The sequence below is a fragment of the Haliotis cracherodii genome, unplaced genomic scaffold (assembly GCF_022045235.1).
Source record: "Haliotis cracherodii isolate W230 unplaced genomic scaffold, xgHalCrac1.p SCAF_1, whole genome shotgun sequence".
NCBI lineage: Eukaryota > Metazoa > Mollusca > Gastropoda > Lepetellida > Haliotidae > Haliotis > Haliotis cracherodii.
Genome location: NW_027266264.1, coordinates 57,046,100 through 57,063,848, shown reverse-complemented (window position 1 = coordinate 57,063,848; position 17,749 = coordinate 57,046,100). Strand labels below are relative to the sequence as shown.

The 17,749-nt window shown below is 38.6% G+C and overlaps 2 protein-coding genes across 2 annotated transcripts; one reads left to right on the top strand and one right to left on the bottom strand.

Moving 5' to 3' along the window:
- Positions 1-1,545: 1,545 nt before the first annotated feature.
- LOC139465780 (GPI ethanolamine phosphate transferase 3-like) lies at positions 1,546-8,856 on the bottom strand. Its single transcript, XM_071247687.1, has 5 exons — positions 8,008-8,856; positions 7,255-7,414; positions 5,031-6,789; positions 2,775-3,163; positions 1,546-1,839 (listed from the first exon to the last, which is right to left on the bottom strand). Exons 1-5 carry the CDS (start codon positions 8,760-8,762, stop codon positions 1,645-1,647), a joined length of 3,258 nt encoding a protein of 1,085 aa, XP_071103788.1. The 5' UTR covers positions 8,763-8,856; the 3' UTR covers positions 1,546-1,644.
- A 287-nt stretch (positions 8,857-9,143) lies between these two features.
- Positions 9,144-17,533, top strand: LOC139479688 (cAMP-regulated phosphoprotein 19-like). Its single transcript, XM_071262535.1, has 3 exons — positions 9,144-9,252; positions 10,749-10,895; positions 14,651-17,533. The coding sequence occupies exons 1-3, from the start codon at positions 9,226-9,228 to the stop codon at positions 14,840-14,842; spliced, it is 366 nt and encodes a 121-aa protein (XP_071118636.1). The 5' UTR covers positions 9,144-9,225; the 3' UTR covers positions 14,843-17,533.
- Positions 17,534-17,749: the final 216 nt, after the last annotated feature.

The window sequence follows — 17,749 nt, the reverse complement described above, 5'->3', positions numbered from 1 at the left end:
GCCTCAGTGAGAGCCACAATCATGTGGGGTGTTACCATGGAGACCAGGACGCAAGTTATCAATCATGGCTAGGCAAAATTACTCCCTATAATCCAATATGCAGACAATTTAGCTCATGCAATAGGATGAACCCTTGTTGGTTTGATAATCACTTGCTATTATTTCAACAACGCTGAAGCAAATATCAGTGACTGTAACCATGGTAACTGAGTCTTTAATCGCAGAACACAATACATACAAATATTTACAAAACAAGATTTATTGACTTCTCCTGAATAATGGTGATATATGTATACAAAATGTAACAAACAATAATGGCACAAAAAAGAATGTATGTCAGGGTACAGTGATATCCTGTATCTGCATCAACTGTACAAATGGAAGTAGCAAAAAATTTGATTGTTTAATCAATTAATGTCACAAATTGCAACGTTCCAGCAATATGATTGCGGCCTTAAGATAATCAAGTTTGGACAAGACAAAGAGTGATTAATATTATGTGTAATGTCCCATGCCACTGCAATAAACCAGGTCACCAAGTGTGACCACAGGATCCATGTAGTCCCCTCTCATGACAAGCTCAGGCTGCTGGGCATCTATTCCATTGCTAACCAACCCAGAAGCCCTGCTGGAAAAGGTTGATGAAACTGAAGTGAAGCTAAAGTCCCTAGTCCACAGTCCAGAAAACAGGCACCCATAAACCAGCCTGGAGCAGACACACCACTGGTGTGAGATTCAACCCACGCACAGTGGCGCAACAACACTGGTAACAATGTTCATTCAGAAGAGGCATTTTGATTGGTTGTTGAAGTAAGCGCAGGAGAGAAATTCTGTTCTTAGTTGGTGAAAAGATGTACCTGGTGACATCAATTCAAAAATGAGGCTATGATGGCAACGTAGTCCAGGATATATATCATAACATAAATGAATGGTGATATAGTAGGCTGGATTATCAAGGGTGTGTTGCTCCAAGCACTAAGAGAAACTATTCCAACATTTGTCACTATCTTTTTTCTCTAACACTAATTTCTCCAATGCAGTAATATCCTCCCTCAACCCCAGATTCTGTTTAAACAATACAATACTGCTATTTGTCTCATGTACATCATCTTCCCGAGGCAAGTGAGTTAACTGACTATAAAAGTCCAGATTCCATCCTTGCCGAACTAGGCTGGTATTATGGAGTTGGCTGGACTAACGAGTCTATGCATAGTCCAATCAAAATCGCGCACCGAAATCGAAATCCATTTCGTAAATTGTCGTGCAGATTTCAGTCAATTGCAGGATTTCCAAAGCAAGTGCACCTCCAACTCGTCAGCAGATATTTTCCAAATCTTTATTTTTAATCAAGGTGCTCACATGATTTGATGCATTTCGCGATGTAAGACCCGTTTTATCACTATATAGATCTTGATTATCGATCAGATCATCCTGACTGGGCGCCACCATTTTGGGTGAAGCAAATGCAAGTGATACGAGAATCTCATTGGTCCATAGGAGAGGCTTAGAGGGGACATCACTGGTAATAACCACTGGTGGCGCTACGATCGAGTCAGTAATTCCAGTCTAGTTCGGCAAGGGTGGAAACTGGACTTATAAAGTCAGTTAACTCTTGCTTCGAGAAGATGCATGTACATTGTCCATCTAGTTCTCCTTGTTCAATCCCTCCGCGAATTTGTGCACTGCCCTGTCAACTATTACAAGAAACAGGTACACCAGCAATATAGCAGTGAAGGTCACAAACATGGCCGCTCCCTCAAAAACAAAACGAGGAGCAAATATTTTCCACACCATGAGGTGGCGCCGATGTAAACCTGCAGCCGCCATGGCACCAAGCACCTGCAACAGACAAGGGATTTAATTATTGGTGAGGGAGTATCTAACAGATTTAAATAGTATTTGTCTTATCACGGATGTCAGTTCAAAATGTGAAACCGCCCAGACTGATGCAAGCCTTACCGGCTTCTACCTTGTTTACCATTTGATTGAAACCAAGGGTAGGTGCTGACAAACCAAGAAACATAATCAGAAATTAAACAGGTTATTTACTAATGATATTCAGGGTTAGAACTAAACTCAAAAACTTTTCTAGCCCAAGTAAAAATCAAAAGCCTTTGTAGCGTTAGTAGTTGGGAGTTTGTACTAGCCCTCAGGAATCTCTACTAGCCCCAGGCAAGCGGGCTAGCGTTATTTGTCCCGATACCCAAGATGTTACTGGATTTCAATAACGCACACTCTTTTATGAGTGAGTGAGTTTTTACGCTGCTTTTAGCAATATTCCAGCAATATCACGGTTGGGAACCCCAGACGTAGGCTTCACACATTGTACCCATGTCGGGAATCAAACCCTGTTCTTTGGCGTGACGAGCGAATGCTTAACCACTTGGCTACCCGACCGCCCCTCAAGGTAAGGAGGTTTCACTGTATGTATTGCCAATCGTAAATCATCAAACAAAATTCATATCATTAGCCTAAATATGTCTTTTCAGTCTTTTCACTTTGAAGACCGCCTCCGAGGTTTAGTGGACAGAGCAACTGGCCAGAGAGCGGAAGATCGATTGTTCGAATCCCTGCCGCGTCATAAGTGACATAAATGACGTAAATGAGATCAATTTCAGCCTACTGGTACCTTCATAAGAGTGAAATATGCTATATATATATATGTAAAAAATATCAAATTATCATGCAGTTTAAAATTAAGACTGCCAGTAAAATACAGGGCACAAAAAGAAAGTAACAAGCAATTCCAAGATGTCATGATTTATTAGCCTCACCTTAAATGCTGAAAACAGTAATAAACCAAACACAAGTCTCATGATGTTTTTCCTGAATGAAGTTCTGTCATCGTATGCTACAAAGTCCCCTCGCCACACACGGTCCTTCTTTGACGCATGCCGCATTAGCTGGGACACAACGCCTTCTAGATGGGGCCAGAACAACAGTAAAGGGGAGATAACTATGAAGAACACTTGTGAAGCAAATGTGTTGAGTGCGATGAGGAGTGCGGGGATGACGTTGTATGTGAAATCGCCATGGAAACCAGTGAATGCTGACTCAAATCTGATGGCAGGAACAGTTGTTTGATGTCCAGTTGCAAAGAAGAATGTTGACATGAGGAGACCCAGTGTGACAATGGCTGACAATGGAACAAGATGATGTCTGTCTGAAATGATAAACATGTTTCAAATGTTAAGTAAAAATAATGAAACAAGAGTCATCAGTATTCAGTTGATGACAAACTCCCCGGCCCCACAAATTCAAAAGAACAAATCATGTGACTGTTACTTTAAGTCCAACAGTTTAAGAGAATTTCTATCTAATCTGTCTGTCCGTATACAAGAGTAGTTATTGAGCTATCAAACCATTTCTAAGTCAAAGTCAAACTTGTTGCCATGGAAATGAAAAAAATAATAATTATAAAAATCCTTAAGTAGCAAAAGGCACTATTTGACAACCTGGTCTTTGTGTGTGCAAAAGTGTCCTGTAAGAATACCTTTTAGTTTCAGAGATAGGGTCTGGACACACACACTACTATGAACACAGTTAAAGTCAAACTTGTTGCTAGGGATATGGGAGAAAAAATAATTGTTTTCAATTTCCTAAATAGGAAAAGGAACCACTTCAGCCCCTGATTAATACCTGTACCATGTTTGGATGAAAATCGTTGACAATTTTCTTAGTTCTGCTTCGGAAACAACACCTACCTCTGTTTCAGCTAAGTCTAAACTGTTTCCATGGAAACAGGGAAAAAATCAAATTTTGAAAAATTCCTGAAAAGCAAAAGGTACCACTTCAGCCCTTGGTTAATACATGTACCAGGTTTGGTAAAAGGGCCTTCATGGTTTTCAAGTTGTGCTCCGGAAACGAAATCCATCAGTCCAAATTATTTCCATGGAAACTAAGAACAATAAAAATGCAAAAAATCTACAAATAGCAAAAGGCACCACTTCAGGATCTGTTTGATATATCTGCCAAGTTTGGTTGAAACATATTGAACGATTTTTGAGTTGGGCTATGGAAACGAACTCCATACCTCTATGAGACGGAGTACAAATTGTTTTCATTGAAATTGAGAAAAGTAAAAATGCCCACAATCAGCAAATAGCAAAAGGCACCACTTGGGTTTTTCATTTTTCCATGACACCTCCTTCCCCCTCCCCCTTCACTATCATAAATGACCAGTCCCTAAACAATGAACAAATCCTTTGTGACTGCCTCGGTCAGCATCTGCCCGGAGAGCAGAAGGTCTGGGGCTCGATCCCCAGCCGTTTCATACCACAAGATGTTAAAAAATGGTCTTCTTGTTACCATGCCTGGAACTCAGTATTAAGGGGTTAAAACGACTACTGGTCGGCTTGGAGTCGGTATACTGTGTCTGATGTTTAAACTGTGGCATGGTATATAAGTGGGCTAGTATAATATAATCTCAATTAATCAGGTCTAATAGAAGTGCACCCCTCAACATACACACCGCCATATATGTGCAATGATCTTGGACAAGCGTTAAACCCCACCCCACCTCAAATCATTTGTAATTTTTTATTTGAAAAAATAGAACTGTGTTGTTTTGATGTCAGGCAACAATTTGCATCTGATAGTTGTACTTTTATTGAAACATGTCACCAATGAGGTTTTGTTTGTTTGTTTGTTGTTTAACGCTGCACTCAGCAATATTCCAGCTATATGAAGGAGGTCTGTAAATAATCGAGTCTGGACTAGACAATCCAGTGATTGATATCATGAGCATCGATCCACGCAATTAGGATCGATGACATATATCAACCAAGCCAGTGAGCCTGACCACCTGATCCCATTAGTCGCCTTTAACGACAAGCAAAGTCACCTTTTACGGCAAGCAAAGTCACCTTTTACGGCAAGCATGGGTTGCTGAAGACCTATTCTACCCCGGATCTTCACGGGTCTCACCAATGAGGTACATTCTGTAACATGTTATAGTGTTACAGTTACATGTATAGTAAGCTTCAGGAAAGAGAGGGTGGTGGAGATAGTCACATGTACTTTCTTATTACCTGTTGTTTCAATATGATGAAAGACGCTTGCTCCATAAATCTCATAAAAGACATACACAGTCAGGAGAGCAAGAAGAAGACTTGGCGCTAATCCATCACCTAGCAACAGGGACAACAACAGCCCTGTCACCATGACAACCTGTAAAAGGCTGGCACTATAGACAGTGCCCAGTCCATACACAACTGGCGGTTTTGCATCCGTATCTGCCTCTGCTCTCAAGCGATCTCGGAGATGTTTGTACACAGTGGGGATGATCTGAGGCCCGTCTAAACCTCCATAGGGAATTGCAATTGAAGGATCCCTAGCAGAGGGTAGCTTGTACACACACAGTGGCTTGAAGACCAGGATGAGGATGGAGAGTAGGAGCGACACGTAGACAAGCTGGGCCAGAAGCACCTGCTGCCACCAAGGGAGATAATCAAGGACCTGCACTGGAAGTCCTTGCAGAGCCCAGTGTAGACAACAGCAAACTCCCGCAAATGGATACGCAAATCTCATGCACATCACAGTTGGTGAGTATCCATTGAGGTTGCCATAACACTTCAGCCACTGGCGGATGGAAATGATGAAAGCTGATAAAGCAGCGACACTGAAGAAATATCTGACGTTTCGATAACCGACAGCATCAACTGCCAAGTTTGCAAGAGGTTTCATGAATATAGTGTTGTTGCAGAACCACTGTTCTTCTCTGCATGCACGGAATGGAACCGACAGACGAAGACAAACACTGCAGGTCAAGGTGAAGACAAGGGTCAAGGTCACTGGGTGAGACACAAGGCTCAGGATGTTGATGGTCAGTTTGGACTTACTGCGTCTTGCTGCTATTTCCTTATGACTCTTCTGTGATAAGTAGATTGACATGTTGTACTTTATATTTTTTAAGCCAAACATCCAGATCATGGTTTGTGAGAAGAACATTGTTACACTATCTTCCAGTACCACGAAACTATTTGAGAAATAAACAAGGAAATACAGAACACAAATTGAGATTCCAAAAATATCATCAAAGTTTAGCGAATGTTCGATATTTTGTGACTTCTGGCTTCCTTCAACCTTGGTTGCTCCACAAAAGGAATTTTTGATCAAAATCCACAGAACTAGAAGCAGCATGCCCCCTAACACAAACAACATCATTGGATTCACAAAATCCGACAGAAAAATAGTTTGCACAATGGCATACACCAGATACACCACTCCTGCAGTAGTCGCCACATACACAGGGGTCCAAGAATCGCTTCCATCTCTTGTCAAACAACGCAGTATCAGAATATTAATACTTAAACCTACAGCCATAGTTAATATCCCAATCAAAATGGACATTACATCAAATTTAGCCCATATTCCCTGGCATATTTCCCGAACATCTGTCATAAATTGAGCATAATGATCTTCTAATTTCCGGAATCTTTTCAAAATATCGGCAGTTTCTCCTTCTTGTACCATAGAGGTCAGAAGACTCTGGAGGTCAGTCTCTGAATGGTGAAGCAGTTCCTGCAGTCTGCTCCACTTGTCCTGGGGGAAATCGGATGAAACTGTTGAGTAGGTCTTTAGGTAATTGTTGATCTGGTGTGCGTTGAGACGGAGTGCCTTGACGGAATGATACACCTGTTTGATGTCGCTGGTGCTTGTCTTCCACCAGGAACAGTGTGTGAAGAGGTCCTTGATCACCATCCCCAGGTTGGAGAAGGGGATGGGTACACCCAGCAGGAGAGCCAGGGTGGGGACGAGATCAGTCTGGGCCACAGAGTTCACAACGTCCTGAAACCACAGAATCAGTAGATGTTACTTAGTTGCATTCGAATCGACTTGCATGTGCATAGACACCTTAAGGGTCTAGCAACTCATCTTGTCTCATTCGACTTCAATCCTTATAGTAATCTTGACTTTGCAAAATCTGTATTCATAGGATATAAATGATTTAGCTTTTTAGGCCACATACTTTCTCTGAAGATTGTTACAATTGTTACTTAACTAAAATATTTTTTGCCTTGAATATACATTTCTGAAAAAGAACTATTTTTTGCCTTGACTAACATTGAGCTCTCATTTGGTAAGGAAGACCTACAAAAAAAACTCCACAACGTCAACACGTTCATGTAGGGTTAATGTAAACTCATAACAGACAACATGTTTGGAAAATAAGCAATCAGCAGGCAAAGGCCAGAAAATAGTATTTTCTGACTGATATAGATGCACTACCCCATGCAGAGACAACTAACGCACTGGTGTATAGTCTGTAGCTGCCAGCTGAGATGGACTGTAGACAAACAGCCCTGCTTCCAACTCATCGTCGCTGTCTCCACCGTGATCACCAGTCTTCGTCATTCCGTGGTCCCCCAGCACAAACAGCACAGTATCATCCTTCATCTCCCGCGTCACATTGCTGAATACAAAATTTAAAACATGTTCCTTTACTCAGCAACATCTGACACAAATGGGTTTTTTCTTAACTTACCTGAATGTTAGGACTTAGTAGATGTTGCATTCAAAATTATTTCACTCATATAGCAACGTGCATGCATGTGTGTGTGTGGCTGCTTGTACTAGTCTGGTTTTATAGTGCTTGCCCACTGAGATATTATGCAACAGTTTTACATGGATATCCCACTCAGACACAACACAGGGAATCTGAGCCAGCCAGTCCATGTTTATCCCCTTTATGTCAAGTGTCGGGCAGGATAGTACCATTTTTCAATATGATGTGGACATGGTATCGAACCACTGACCTGCTTCCCCACACTCCCCCATGATATACATGATATATGATGGTATTTGAATGCTGGGAACCAAAAGGGACAGAACGCAATAATGTTAAATCATATAATAATAATGGAAAGTAACTCCTTGGCATGTCAAGCGTTCATCTATCATGTTATGAATCATCATCTCTACTTCACGGGTTTGTACGTACACCATTCCTCCTTAATAATTCTCAGTATTAGCATGATTAAGAGATGCTGACCACTTATTATTTACCTGAGCATCTGATCCATTTGTGAAAGTTTTTCTGCCATTGCTGGATGATTAGGTCCAAATCTATGACCACAATGATCAACCCCGAGAAAATGTGCTATCATGATATCCCAGTTTCGTTTGCGAATTTCTGGCATGAGATGCTGAAGTATGCCATTGTCAACTGTATGGAGATCTTTAACGTTGAAAGATGGAAATGGGAATGCTTTAGAAAAACGGTTAGGAAATAGTCCCATCCACGTATCATCCCCAAGAAATTTTATCTTTTTATCTTGTGTAATTAACTGATCAATGATGTTATCTTCGGTTATTTCAGCACTAGCAAAGTTTGCCCCAGCATCTACAAAAGTAGGCAAACTACCAGTTGTAAGTCCCTTGATGCGTTGTAGCGTGGTTGTTGGGGGGTCTGCTATAAACCTATATAATCTGGAATGTTTTGGTTTGCGATTCAAAACATTATTCAAGAAAGGAAGTTTGTTCAAGAAAAATGATTTTGATTTCAGCTTCGGGTCATACTTCATAAATTCGTATTTCAAAGCGTCGATAACAATAATTATTGCTCTTTTGAATCTGGAATGTTGCCAACACCCGTCGTCTCCATGATCATCCTTCTGCACCGAAAAATCAGCATGACAGGTGCTGTTTTCATTGACAACCGATCGTTTCAGTAGAAAGCCTCTGGTAAAAATTAGACACCCTGTCGAATAAATCACAATCAGACTGATCACAAGTAGACAGACTTTAACTCCCTGCTGCATTATTGAAGCAAGTGTCAGTGCTGTTGAAGAAATACAGTAAAACAGTTACTACACAACAATTTCTTTCTTATTCATGCCTGAGGCATGGACGCAGACATCTTGCAGGTACGCGCTCATTATTTCCCGATAGTTCATTGGTTCAATCTTTCAGGCGCAAATGTCAGATACTATTTGTCAAAGACACATTTCAAGATGTCTATTCCATCAATGAAAAGTCCTTAGTTGTATGAGTGTTCACCACAAGACATAATTTGGATTTTTCAGTCGATACTTGATTGGTACCCGATACAACCGACTGATTTACAATTCAAGTTCATTGTTTACATATTTAACTTCATTGTAATTGCAAAGTAGGCAATATAGTTAGTGTGTAGGAATATCGTACCTATTTTGTTTGACGTCAAAATCGCCATTTTCCGAGGAAAGAGAGCCAGACTGTTGTCAAGCGAAGTTTCCCTTGAAAATGTCTGACGTTGAAGAATCTAACCAGGTAGTGACGGGGAATTTATGTGCTTAAATTTACATTTATCGACAGCAGATACAATGTTGTTTGGGAAACCTATTTTAAACTTTATTACGACACACATGGGGATTATTAAAGTGTTCGTGTTTACCTTTCGAAAAGTGTTCAAGTTCACGCAGCAATAAATGTCCACTGTGAACCAATTCAACATATGTGTTTGTCTCAGTGGATGGAATGAAATTATTTGAAAACTGAGTATATGTTTATTTTTTTCACGAATCATACCCAGTTTTGCTGTGGCTATTTGCAACAGTGAACTAAATAATGTTTGTATTCTGACATTATCCTCACACACCCTCTTGTGCACTTGTGCAGTGTGCACTTGTGTAGTGTTCACTAATAGATAGCATGAGTTGATGATTAAAGACGTAAGTTCAGAACATGTACTTTCACAACAGCAAGAGCATGTTCTGAACTATGTCAAGGCAACTTCACCGGAAGGGGAATAATAATCGTGAATTCAAGAAGGTCGTTTGAATTTGACTTGTGTCGAATGTCCGCGATGAATTATGTTGTGTACTAAAGTTTCATATTTTGTTGAATTCTCTGCCTGCTTCAAACATGGCAAATAGCCAGTAGGGGCTGATGACATTCCTCATTGTCATGTTAACTGTCTGTCAGGTGTCATTGTTTAGTTGGCCTTGAACCCTGTTGAAGCTATTATGACAAGCTCAGCTGAAGTGTAGAATCCTGGGGATCAGGCAGTTCAGATGTGTTGCTAGACTGGAAGCAGTCCCTGTTTCTTTTAATGAGTTTCAAAGAAGACTGGTATATCTTTTCACAATCTCTCTTCCAAAGGCATGACACCTACATTTGGTAACATTTTTTAAACAATGTTTCAAATTTATTTATTTGTTGTTGTATTTTGTTTGTTAGCTTGTTTACGATTTTTTTATGCATTATTCTCATGATGTTATAATATAATAGAGATTGCTCATGTCTAATATGTTAGTTGTGTTGTAACATTCAGCAGAGATTTTTTGTTTGTTGTTTAACGCCACACTCTGCAATATTCAAGCTATGTGACGGTGGTCTGTAAATAATCAAACCTGGACCAGAAAATCCAGTGATTGTCACCAAGAGCACTGATCTTCGCAACTGGAATACAATGGCATGCATACACCACGTCAGCAGGCCTGACTGCCCGATCTCATTTGTCGCCTCATACGACAAGCATGGGTTGCTGTAGATCAATTCTAACCTGATCTTCATGGGTATGCCCCCACCAACATACGCTTGTTGAAATCATGTTATTGGATCAGATGGCTATTCTCGGTGACTTGGTAGATAGCATGTTAAAGGGCCCTGACATCATATATTAATCCCTGGTAGTGGTTTGTCTCACTTCATTATTTACAGACTGCCTTCATATTGCTGGAATATTCCCTAGTGGGGTGTTGTACAACTCACAAATAATAGTAAATAACAAGAACTATATCTGTACATGGTGATGACAATTTCAGCCCCAGCCACAGCCCCAACCACAGCCCCAACCACAGCCTGACAAGAAGGCTTTGGAGCAGAGGGAGGCTGACAAACTCAAGGCCAAGTACCCATCTTTAAGCAACTCTGGCGGCTCAGCACTACTCCACAAGAGACTGGCAAAAGGAGTAAGTAGCGCTTACCATATCCTGTTATTCTACATACAGATGACAGGGGTAGATTTGACAACATTTGTATGTAGCCAGCAAGGCTTCCTTCTTTCAAAAGTTACTGGCCCTTCTCCAAACTAACTGGCCTACGACTAAATGATGAGGCCGCAAAGTGTCCGAACCTGGTCACATAGCCTCCTAGCGTGGCTCTGAATTCTTTTTAATTTCTCACCCCTATAAAGCCTTTTTGTGTGCGCTGAGGTTAAATCTTAGCTTCCATTTGCCTCATTTTGTGGTGATTTATGAGCAAATGAAAATGTTTTTGTATGCATTACAAAATGGCGGCCGGTTGTCATTCTACTGAGATGACGTCACATATCTTTCTTCTAGCTACCCCATTCATACAAACATGATTAGAAAAATTGTGAAGTTGTCAGATAAACTATCACATTTCTCATTTTAAAATCAAAGTATCAGATGAGCTTTTCAATTAATGTTGTTTTTTTTCAAGTTTACAAAATATCAAGGTCTGGAGATGATTGTGTAAATTGTCATGCAGCTACTTAAAAGTATTAAATTTTGTTCGTTTGTTTATCTTGGGACCATAAACCTTTTATTATGATGGTCTAAATATAATGCAGTGATAGTAATCATGAGCAACGATCTACATAATTGAGATATGATGTCATGCAAGTCAACAAGCATGGGTTACTGAAGACCTGTTCTAACACAGATCTTCAGAGGGTAAAAACAATTAGGAGAGCTATGTCATGTAGCCCTGAAACCCAAAGAAAACTACATGTTATGAAACATACAATTAATTTCATGTTCAAGTTAGAAAAATGGTTGCGCTGTAGGCATACTATTTTAAGAGTCCACTTTTTCAACAGGAAGTTAATGAATACAGTAGGTCTGATATTTTGATTTTCTGCAGTTTATGGGATACTTTTGTTATTCCATGTACAGATTCTAAATGTCAAATATTTTGTTTTCATTCTTCAGAGTTTTAATAGGTTCAAACAAATAGGAAGTGTATCTGTAATATGTTCTTTGTTCATGCATATACAGACATACTAGTGAGTGAAAGTCTGTATGAAAGGCTTATGTGTATTTTTAGCTCACATGACTGAACATCAAGTGAGCTATATCATGGCCTGAATTATACATCACAAACATCATCTCGGAAACCACTGGACCAGTGAAGCTGAAATTTTATATTCTTGTTCACACCAATGATTACATCTAAATGTGTTCAAGAGATTGAAATCCAACTTTCAATAGGGTCATTAGCTATTTTTGTACAAAATGTAGTGACATTTGGTCTTTTTTAATTGGGTGTGGTATTCAACATATTTATTCCATTTTTTCAATATATTTTTTACTGCAAAATAATACAGATGAAGTGCAAAATAAATTTATACTCAAAAGCAACGATTTGTCTCAAATGGCATGAAAGTTATGTACTTGTCCCTACCAACTCTTCACCATAATTTCAGAATTTGTTAGGTAGAAAAAGTTGTCTAACAAACTCTCATGTAATTGTCTGCACTCTAAACTGAATACCGCTGCATTCGCAAGTGAAATTCGCATGTTTTAGGCCAACCCACTACTGTCTCTTCTGTAATAAAAGCCTGTCAAATGAAAAGTCTAAATGTTTCCGTAGTCAATGGAAGATACAACGAGAAACTGTGAAATATTCTCAAAGCAATGTTAATGATGTCAGATGTTCTTGGTATTACTATTCAGCTAATTTTAAATGCAAATAATAAAATAAACAGAACAGGCTAAATATATCATTATAATACTGTACATGATGAAATTTACAAATGACTTGATAATCGTCACATTTATGATTGTTGCAAGTCGAAGGGGGTGCATTGACAAAGTTGAGACCGGAATTAGCGCTTCATATTGTAAAATAGATGGTTTAGATCATGTAGTTGTCAGTCAAATTATTTCATTTGACAGTGAGAATGAAAATATTTCAGAATAGAAGTTTTGAGACTATCCCCGTGTTCATGATGCCCTTCAGTTGTTATGTTTATTGCGCTGACCCCCTTGTAACAACTGACATTAAAACACCAACTATTACATGATAGTTTGTAAACAACTTTTTCTCTACTTCATGACATGGTCAGAAATTATGGTGACATGTTGTTAAGGACAAATAAGTATTAACTTTCATGCCCTTTAAGACAAATTGTTGTTTTCGCATCCAATGTGATGACTTCAAGATGGGGGAGATATTAAGTGTTTGGTGAAACAGTTATTAAAACAAACATATAAAGTATGTATCAATATTTTTAAGTTAGAGTGCCACTATGATCCATACTTGTATCAAGAGGGAAATAATCCCAATACACCAATGCATCGGTGAATCATCTCACCACTACTGTACAATTCTTTTCCCTTTGAAATAACACGACAGGGAACTGGACTTGAGCAAGTATGTTTCTACTTGTGATGACAGCATATTTTATTCAGTTCATTGAATATTTCTTGCAAGAATCCTCAGTATTTATGCAGAAAATATTACAAAATCAATGCTGACAGACACTTTTTTTTGGTGACCTTTTTAAGAATGTTGACATGTCAGGGTGAGCTGCAGTGTCAGGGCATGATTTACTTAATTTTATTGCAGTCCCATGTAACTATATTCAATATTTACTCGCATGCTACATTTATGCTGTGTCCATATTTCTCTTCTGGTATTTAGTAGGGCTGTAACGAATACACTATGAGGCGAATATGATTTGTATAATGAATATAGGGTAACGAATACGAATATTTATTCACGAATACAATTACAAGTCAGCAGTTGATATATTATTTATGATATTCAGTGAAACAATACCAAAATAAAATATTTTACATGGCTTGTAAATTATTAATTTAGTGGGGCGGTCGGGTAGTCTAGTGGTTAAAGCGTTCGCTCGTCACGCCGAAGACCCGGGTTCGATTCCCGACATGGGTACAATGTGTGAAGCCCATTTCTGGTGTCCCCCGCCGTGATATTGCTGGAATATTGCTAAAAGCGGCGTAAAATCAAACTCACTCACTATTAATTTAGTATACATTAATATACTTCACTTATCAAGGTACTAGTGTCTGCTCAAATGCGACAATCACCATATGTTCTTAGTTATGGATATTTTGAATATTCATGAATATTCGATTCTAGTGACCACGAATAACGAATTCAATTCATGAATGGATATGGTTCGATTCACCGAATACGAGAGTGAATCGTAACAGCCCTAGTATTTAGTATATTTTTACTCCCTTGGATACAGTCGTAAGGCCTGTTTAAGAAACAGTAGTCTATGACTTCTCATTTGCATCTGTTCATGTGCTGCTCCAAGTATGCCAAGTGTGTCAAATATTGCTTCAGCTCGCAACAGTGATAGCTATACTTGACTTCATACTATGATAAGGGTGATGCCTGAATTCAATTAGTACACAATAACACGTGTGGAAAAAAGAGATAAGCAAGCTGAAGAGACTACATTGGGTAATTGAACACATTGTTGCCTTTGTTTTTTTTATTTTTGTCCATGGAAAGCTAGCAACTCAAAATAAATTAGATAATACCTATTTTTGTGTGCATTTGTTATACAGATGATCTTATCTTGAGCTTTTTAAGTGTAGTACTTGTCTGTAGCATTGTGCAAAGCAATTGTTTCATGAATGTCTTGAAGAAGGGAAAATTTAAATCTATGTGACTGATTTGATTCAAATGTACATAACTTTAAACTTTCAATGTTTACTTTCAGCAAAAATATTTTGACTCTGGTGACTACAATATGGCCAAGGCAAAGATGAACAACCCGAAGAGACCTCTTGCACCCAATGAAAAACTTTTCTTGCAAGAATCAATTGGAGAAACTATTCCAACCCCAGAAACCCTTCCACCTCGCAAACCTTCAATAGTGACAAGCAAACTTGCGTCAGGAGCACTCTCTTGATTGGCCAATGGCAAAGTTCGTAAGAGACAATTTGGCTAAGGGGAGATAACTCTAAAGGAAGGCCAATGACTGAAACAGTATCTTGGTTGACATTGTTATGATGGTTACCGTAAGCTTGAACTGACCTGGATGGATGTGTATATAGGGGCGTGTTCTCACACAATCACACTCACAGGGATCTACATGAGTATTCCTTTGTTTTAGTTTATCAGACATACATCGTTATTCATGTGTAATTAGTAATCATGGTAGTGGAATGAAGACCTTTAGTGTTTGGTTTCCTCTTGCTTGTGCCTCTTTGTTGCAGAGCTTTTGTCAAGAGTTAGTGTGCATGTCACCTACAGAAATATCCTTGTAACTAGATATCATAGTGGTGCTTTTTGATTTCATACCTATGAAAGTGGTGTTCCCATATCACAGTAGTCCCTATCAAGCATATCAAGCTAGAAGATGAATTCCCTGTAGAATGAATGGCTTTTACGATGAATATCTCTTGAGCACATTAATATCATTCAATATTCTTGTTGATTTGTGACCTGGTTTCATCTCTTCATGCTTTAACTCTCCCACAGCTATCTGATGCATGGTATGCTTAGCCCTGATAGAAAGCATAATATCAGCTGAATGAGGCACCTCAGCCATAAGTGGGTAACAAAAGCTCACAGGTGTTGAAATTAACAGAATAATTTATCAGATTGGCGTTTGCCCACAAGCCAAGATGTCGAGGTTCCCTGGGTGCTAGTAGAATTTCTGGCTTTATCGGGGTGTCCTTGTATGTTGACACTAGTTTGACTCACATATGTGTCCCGTTAAGTTGCGTCCTGTTTGATTTACTTTATTTTGGGCGTGACAAATATATCAGAGAAAAATTTGGACCTTACATTTGTAATGTATATAATCAAAATTGAAATTAACATGTGTTCTAATCACTCCATTTGTCTTTTTCTTCATTGTTGTTGAAAAATGTACAGGCTCTTTATCCTTACTTTTCTTGAAGGCCTCTCTTGTATATAGCTGCCTTGTTTCTGTTCATTGGGCAGATAATGGAGACAAAGAAATCACTTCAGGGCTGGAACTGGTAGCAAGTAGTGAAATAGCACCTGTGAGTCATGTTTGGCTACCTGAGAAATATGTATGGTAGTAAATGACAGACATGTAATAGGACTTGTCACCTGTTTTTCTGGTTTGCATCTGCACAGTTAGTACCCAGGAAAATATTCCCACTGCTTATATACACTCTGTTAATCAAATAATAGTGGAGAAAAATAAAATGGTGATAAAATCATTTGTGTTATTTCATTAAAACATTATAGAAGTACCTCAGTGTCAAGTATTTTCTCACTGCTGGTGGAGGCACAGACATGATGAACTTGTGTTTTGGCATTATTAAGAGTAGACTTCAGTTTGAAAGTATTGGCATCTATTATTGCGGAAATGCATTATCCTGACTGAGACATTGGAGGCGAAACTTTGTTTCTTTGCGGGGGAAGAAGAAGTAAATTTCTAGCCCTCTCCTTTCTCTATATAATCAGTGAAAGCTTCATGCATGGATCCCTAGTCCTTATTTCTTGTTTTGTAGACGTCTTTTAAAAGCTTATCCTAAATTTGTCCGAAGCTTTCATATTTACTACTTCCTACAATGAAGAAATATTATCCATGATGGCTCGTATTACAGGTGCGGCCAGTATGTTAAAGATTGTTGGAATATATTGTGAAAAGTTTGAATGCAAGCGAACTGTGTGCATCACATGTGTATTCAGAATATGTATATATGTAGGTCTTGTTTGTCATTTATTGTTGTATTTGTGGCCATATCTCTCTCATTTAAAATGAGGAACACATTTTCAAAAGCCTGGTGTACATAATCGTACAATGTTCAGAAAAATTTGATGACTAAATGTATGGGATATGGCATCAGAATGGTACACTGAACACATCTGTTATGTATTTAACCTGGTTAAAGTAATCCTTTTATTCAGCTGCAACTTTGCCAGAAAACTTTTTCCTCAACTCAGAAATACATTCATTGTTTCCAGGACCTTGTGTATGTGATCCAGATGAATTAATGTTACAGGATTACATCAGTATGTTTTCCTTCTGTTAAATATTTTTCCAGCATTAATTGTGCTATGTGTTTGTGTCAGTTATAATAGAGTATTGTTTCAGTTATATAGTTGCACCTGAGATTCAGAAAGTTGTAAGTTATAACAAATATCACAGTAATGATTCTTATTTGGTGAATATATATGGGTTTAATAACTAAGCAACATTTTGAAGTCCATTTCTTTCATAGCGATCTGCACCAAGTGTAAAAAACTTTCAAGTTGAAGCTAATCTCTTTGTCAAAATCATTCAATGATACAAATCATGTTAAACTATTTGAAATAATTCCTTATGTATTAATTTTATGTGTTCAGACATTTAGTGCATGCTTTGTATGAGTAGGAAGTGAAATATATGGACACAGGGTTACAGTTGGAAGATGTTATGATGAAAGCAGCCTGACTAAAAGTTGATGAAAACTAGAAGCGTCTTCGTCTGTTCTGTTGTGGTGAATCTATGTCTTGTGAAAGAAGAACAATAGATGCGTCAATATCAAATGTACACTGTTGTTTTAAATAGAACCATCAAGCTTTATAAACTACGCAGGAGTTTTATCTGAAATAAAGTTTGATGTTCAGTTTCTAGAAATCTTAGTTATTTTTCCCACTAAACCTGTATTGTTACATGATTGGTTGGTTGGTTGTTTAACGCCGCACTCAGCAATATTCCAGCTATATGACTGCGGTCTGTAAATATTTTAATAATCAAGTCTGGAATAGACAATCCAGTGATTGATATCATGAGCATCGATCCACGCAATTGGGATCGATGACATGCATCAACCAAGTCAGCAAGTCTGACCAC

Excerpts from the sequence above, each read along its gene's own strand:
- LOC139465780 (XM_071247687.1), bottom strand. The coding sequence starts at position 8,762 with ATGCAGCAGGGAGTTAAAGTCTGTCTACTTGTGATCAGTCTGATTGTG. Across the intron at positions 7,415-8,007 it reads CAAATGGATCAGATGCTCAG|CAATGTGACGCGGGAGATGA; the intron begins GTAAATAATAAG and ends TTTTGTATTCAG. Across the intron at positions 6,790-7,254 it reads CAGCTACAGACTATACACCA|GACGTTGTGAACTCTGTGGC; the intron begins GTGCGTTAGTTG and ends CTGTGGTTTCAG.
- LOC139479688 (XM_071262535.1), top strand. The coding sequence starts at position 9,226 with ATGTCTGACGTTGAAGAATCTAACCAG. Across the intron at positions 9,253-10,748 it reads ACGTTGAAGAATCTAACCAG|CCCCAGCCACAGCCCCAACC; the intron begins GTAGTGACGGGG and ends TGACAATTTCAG. Across the intron at positions 10,896-14,650 it reads ACAAGAGACTGGCAAAAGGA|CAAAAATATTTTGACTCTGG; the intron begins GTAAGTAGCGCT and ends GTTTACTTTCAG.